The sequence below is a fragment of the Elgaria multicarinata genome, chromosome 9 (genome assembly GCF_023053635.1).
Source record: "Elgaria multicarinata webbii isolate HBS135686 ecotype San Diego chromosome 9, rElgMul1.1.pri, whole genome shotgun sequence".
In the NCBI taxonomy this organism is placed as follows: Eukaryota; Metazoa; Chordata; class Lepidosauria; order Squamata; family Anguidae; genus Elgaria; species Elgaria multicarinata.
This window is the reverse complement of record NC_086179.1, coordinates 85,280,020-85,286,019: the sequence shown is the minus strand read 5'-3', so window position 1 is coordinate 85,286,019 and position 6,000 is coordinate 85,280,020. Positions and strand designations below refer to the sequence as shown.

At 38.3% G+C, this 6,000-nt stretch overlaps 1 protein-coding gene across 5 annotated transcripts in view; it reads right to left on the bottom strand.

Annotated features, from left to right (window-relative positions):
* Window positions 1–201: 201 nt before the first annotated feature.
* The window catches only part of INTS13 (integrator complex subunit 13), a 28,384-nt gene continuing 22,585 nt past the window's right edge, over window positions 202–6,000 (bottom strand). For all 5 annotated transcript variants that reach the window (XM_063134249.1, XM_063134250.1, XM_063134251.1 and 2 more), the window contains 5 exons: window positions 5,028–5,182; window positions 4,384–4,614; window positions 3,596–3,735; window positions 1,859–1,994; window positions 202–475 (listed from right to left, as the gene is read on the bottom strand). In XM_063134249.1, the coding sequence (XP_062990319.1) occupies window positions 436–475; window positions 1,859–1,994; window positions 3,596–3,735; window positions 4,384–4,614; window positions 5,028–5,182 (702 nt within the window). In that variant the 3' untranslated portion in view covers window positions 202–435. The remainder of the gene's footprint in view (window positions 476–1,858; window positions 1,995–3,595; window positions 3,736–4,383; window positions 4,615–5,027; window positions 5,183–6,000) is intronic.

Below are 6,000 nucleotides of genomic sequence, written 5' to 3'. Positions count from 1 at the left end.
TGCTTTAGGTAGTAGTAGCAGTGGGTCCTGCCAGTGCATGGGTAGAGTTGGATACTGCACTTGGCTCCTCAAACAATATTATATACAGTATCTAAAGGATAATGATACATTTAAAACAAAAGCACTCAAGTAGAAAACAATTGTTTCTTCAATAGGCAGCAAAGCCATTTTAGAAGTTATTTTATAAAGACTTACTACTAGTTTGAAATAAAATGTCTTCCTTTATTTGATCCTAGAGTAAAAACGGATTTGGGGCAAATGATTTACACTTTTTATGTAATATTCAGATTTTTGCATTTTCATAGAAAAGGGCTAAAATTAGAAAACCGTAAAAACCAATCAAAGCAACTGAACTATACAATTTGATACAGGTATCAAATGAAGCATAAAAAGGTTTATGCAACATGACCAAATATAGTTCTCAAGGTTCAGTGTTCACTGTCGGCTGGCTTTCCCATTTTCTGTCGTTTCCATTCTGAAACAAAACAAAAATATTTGATAAAGTTCAATTTGAAGTATACTTGTAATTTACCCCCAAATTATTTAAAATTAATCTGACAATATCATCCACTCTCCTGTTTACAACTGAAGCGACACATTCCATAAAGACTCAAAAGTCCGGGTTCCGACAGTTATGGGGCTGGAGCATGGGTCGGCGTTTTTTCCAAACCAGATACACAATGTGGTGGGGGGCTGGGCTTCATACTCATCCGACAACAGATGACTTGCATTATTACTGCAGTGCGAATAATAATATAAATGATGGGGATGCGCAGCGCATGCGCAGGGGGGAGTAAACACAATGGCTTCTTTCCTCCCCCCCATGATCATCCAAACACTCCCATAGTCTCCCGTACTTGGAGAAGAGCTGGGGGCCGAGTGTTGCAGGGGTGGAGAGATGAAAAACTCAACTCTCTTGGAACCTTTGCAGCTGTAGTCCACTTGCAGGGGAAAATATTTAATATCTCCAACTGTGCGTTTTCATCTACTGGCTGATACTGCTAAATGTGAAACTCTTTAATATTGTTTCAGAGGCACAGAGTTTTAAGGAATGACTAGAATTTATTCAGTAACCTACACTACAGTATAAAAATAAATGCCCTGCAGGTATGAGGTTTCATCTATCAGATAAAACCTGCTTTCCTTCCTCAAGCTCATCCTGTCACCACTACCTACTAAATCCAGCTGGCTATTTTAAGGTACACCTCACTGGGATCTTTTTCAATAAGGTATCCATATAAAGTTTGCTTCAATGAAAAAGACAAGGAGGAGGTCCCCTTTTCTCTTCATACATATAAGAAATATCTTGTGTAATTAACTCTTACAAATTTTATAAAGGCTAAGTCCAATCCTCTTGCTCCTTATTAAGTAATTCCTAATGTAAGGAGTGACTTATCCAGACAAGCCTGTTGTGTCACTGGCAGAAGAGCGTTAACCCTTCTAAAATAAGCTGATCATCATTATCATTTGGAGAAGACTGCAGAACAGGATGAATTGAAGGGGGGAAATCAATTAATAGCTCTCCTCTATATTTTGTTATACTTGTGAACAAGGTATTCAGACAGCTTGTGGAGAAGCAAGAAAATCACATCATGTAACAGTGTGATGTAGTGACTAAAGTGTTGGACTGGGAGTCAGGAGATCTGGGTTCTAGTCCCCACTTGGCCATGGAAACCTACCGGGTGACTTTGGGCAAGTCACAAACTCTCAGCCCAAATTACCTCACAGGGTTGTTGTTGTGAGAATAAAAATGGAGAGGATGAGGAGGATTAAGTATGCCGCCTTGGGATCCTTGCAGGAAAAAAGGTGGAATATAAATGTAATAAATAAATAAAACATGCTATTTAGCAGTACAAACCCATTCTCCTCTTTAAGGTGTTGATACAGTTCTGCTTTATTGTTCACAGAGTTCAAGCGACCGATAAATTCTTGATGTTTCCTAGAATTTGCAGTGTTAATTCTGTTGCTCCATAAAGATAGCAGAGATATTGGGCCTAGAAATAGGATTTAGTAAACAGAATTTAAGGGTACTCATTAGTTTGCATTCGCAAATGCAATTTTAATACTTCTTATTCAACACAATAAGCATGCATTTTACAGATAGTTATATAAACACATGTGTTCATAATTTTACTTGACTTCATCTCTACAGTGGATCCAGGATGAAACAGCACCTCCAATTTCAAGCAGATCAGAAAATATTTTACAACAACTGAACTTTTTACTCAGAAACAAAATCCAAAGGAGAGCCCTATCATTATAATTAGAATTAGGGCAACAAAGGCTCCAGACTTTCTAAGAGCATTTCTCAACCAAACTTAGGGACTACAATGCAAAGAGTTTCTCAGCAGAATTACAAAACAATGACAATCACATAATGGGAGACGGACACATTTTTGACCATCAAAAGTGAAATAGCACTGAGAGTTTTATTATTACATCTTAGAGCTTTAGGATAAACTGAGATGTATGATGAAGAGATGTCTTCCATACAACTCTCTGTTCATGCCCCATTGTGTCTTTGGCAAGACAGAAATGGCTCATAAGGCGGGAAGGGGAACATAATTCATGTAACCACAGAATTCTTCCCTGGAATGTTTGTATCATCCCTCTCTGAAGAAGAAGCCTAGGAGACAGTAAATGGGTTAGCAACTAAGGGAACAGCATCCCTCTAGGGTACCGACTGAGCCTCTGGGCTCCCAGCCGCCCAAACCTAGTATAATAACTTGCCGTGAAGACTGATAGGATAACCTTTCAAGTACAATATTTAACAGTATTATTTAAACCGTATACATATTATCTGTGCTGGTGGAAAAATAATTTTCCTTGTTGTTAAGATGCTGGGTTTTATTTTTCAGTTTTGTATTTAACAGGTAACTTGCATAAATAAAAAGCTGTCAGATATGCCTCTGTGTTTCTTCTCAACAAATGTGCAGAATTTAGGTCAGTTCGCCAGTTCCATCAACCCATTTTTTGAGGAGTTTGTGCTCCCCAATTTTCTCCCAAACATGGAAGGACCTCAAGAGCAATTTGCCAATGCTGTGGTGAAATAGATACATTTCCCCTCTACCTACTTGCTAAACTGCCAGTTATTTACAATGACGTTTATGAACGTTAATGAGTCATTTCTTCCCAAGGCAATCTGCCACATCCTGTAAGCATATTTTGCATTCTGTGGCCCCAGATATAGGATTCTTTCATTCAATTTTATAAAACCACATTGGCTACACTCTGGCAGACATAAAGGCTTATGTCTTGTTGAAATTAATGTGACTTATGCCTGAATAGTTGTGTACTGCAGTGAGACCATACAAGACAATCCTGATTTCTCCTCCTCAGTCACCAAAACAAGCATCTCCTATATGTTATCCTACATACTCTTTCCTGGGTGTAAGTCCCAGGAAATGAGTAAACATGGATAGGATTGCTCTGCACACTTTAAAGATTATCAAGGATATACTGACTTTATCAAGGATTTTGTACCTCCAAAATAACTGGATTTTTCAAAAAATGCATAATGTTTGGCCAGAGATTAAAATACACCTCAAACCAGTGTTTGTTTATTTTAACTAACTTGCAATTCTTTTGAATTTACCTTTGTTTTTTTCAATGGTTGGAATTTCATCCATTGTAACAAGGGGTTTTTTGTTGGGTGGCTCAGGAGAATCAGGTGAATCTTTTATTACTTCTGCTTCAGCGAGTTCCTCTTTTTCACGATCCAATAAACCTTTTAGTCTTGAGAGATAAAGAAAAAGAATTACCACTTCAAATTCCGACATCAACTATTCAGTTTTGTAAGTTGTGATACAGTAATATTACCTATGTACACATAGTATGGGCAAAAAGCTGGAGAGAGATCTGTGAGAAAGTGTTCATTACATATCAAGCTATACTGGTAAGAGATTCAAATTAAAACTACAGGCAGTAAATTACTACAGATCTATTACTCTGAATCAATACTTCAGTTGTACTGTTTTGATCAAAGCCAAATTTCATTTTTTTAAAAGTTTAGCCCTTCAGTTCCTAATGCGTACAAATGTACATTGCTGGGAATTAAGGTAGTACGCTTTTTAGGCAACCACAGAATACACATCCCTCAATCATCTCTTGATCATGGATGCTAGCATGAGACCCAGGTAAAGGGGGAGGGGTAAATACAGTGTGGGCAACCACTCAGCTGACAATTAGAGGGTCTTTGAAGATTATTTGGGTGTTAAAGTTCTCTGGAGATCTGCTGTTCCATATTTCAGACTTCAGGCTAGAGTTGCCTTGCAACAGGCCAGTCTCAAGCCTTCTTTCTCTCTTTTTGAAGAGGTTGCGAAAACTAGCCTTTCAATCCTGCCATTTATATAAATAGACATTCTATCAATACTGAAAATGTACCTTTCGGATTCCTGCCATGATTTTTCTGGTTCATAGTCTTTTCCTGTTTTCTCTGACTTATCCTCTTTTTCTTCTCTCTTCCTCCCTCGTTTCTTGCGCTCCTCTTCTTCAGGAGGTTTGCTTCTGCAAGCCAAAAGACACTCCAAGACACGCTGATGTTTATCTGAGTTGGCTATGTGTGCTCTAACAAGGGTCTCCAGTTCATTCCACATAATCCTGTACTGTTCATCTCTATACAAGGGAACAAAAAATGAGTTCATTCTTATGTACACAAGTGGTCCAATTAATGAAAGATTAAAAAGGTTTCCTAATGTATCTTCACAACTTCTGGGTCTATTTCAACAGCCTATTCGCAGGTGATTAGATTAGATTAGATTTTTATTATGCGGTCACAGACTCAATAGAAACAATACCAACAATCATTAATTTAAAACCATATAATCACAGTCATTTGTTCATTCGCAGGTGGATGGAGCTCTGTAAAGAAGTGCAATTACTATGCTAATTTAAGTTCCAAAAGGAAATTATTCTGTATTTGATTACATTACTTTTCTTAGTAATATAAGCCAAAAAGGAAGAGAGTGGGTTAACTTCTGATTTAGAAATATATTTTTGTATTAAATATACTAAAATACCATCTTTACCTTTTAGGACCCTTTCCTCTCGTTCCAACTGTTGATATTGGCAATGGATCATTTTTCCTTTCCATGTCTACTAAATTATATATTGTTTTTTGACAGTTTAGCACATCTTCATCTGTCAACGCTTCTTTCACAATAACACTGGCTAATGGGACTACCTGCAGGACAGAAGAAGAATATATTCTCAATGGACTTAGTGGCTGAGAAATACATATTACCTGTTTGTAATGATGAGTTAATTCTACTAGGGCCCAATGTCCATAACTCTGCTACATTTTGCTAAGGTCTCGCATTATATTTGATTTAAAAGGATTTCCATGTTAATGTATACCAATAACAGTACCCAAAGACATAATTCTAATTGGAGTAATGAACAATAGACTTTTTTTGTGATTGAAAGGAAAGGAAAGGAACCTCTCGTGCAAGCACTGAGTCATTACTGACTCTTGGAGGGACGCCAGCTTTCGCTGATGTTTTCTTGGCAGGCCTTATAGCGGGGTGGTTTGCCGTTGCCTTCCCCAGCCATTATTACCTTTCCCCCAGCTAACTGGGTACTCATTTTACCGACCTTGGGAGGATGGAAGGCTGAGTCAACCCGAGCCGGCTGCCTGAAACCAGCTTCCGCTGGGATCGAACTCAGGCCGTGGGGAGAGTTTCAGCTGCAGAAACTGCTGCTTTACCGCTCTGCGCCACACGAGGCTCTTATTTTTGTGATTAGGAAGCCATAAATTTGTTTTATATACATTAAGACACTTACAAAAATTTGCTTTCTCTAATACCAAACTCAGTGGCCCCATTTTGGCTCCAACAGAAGTGGAACCAAAACGGGGCCATTGAGAATCAAGAAAGTGATGGCAGCATACTTGGGGAATCCCACGTTTACAGTGGTAGAACTAAAACAACAGTAAGGACTCCAGAAGCAAGTGTTGAGTGTTGGAGAAAAATAAAAGTAAAACTAAGGGGGCGCGGTGGGTGG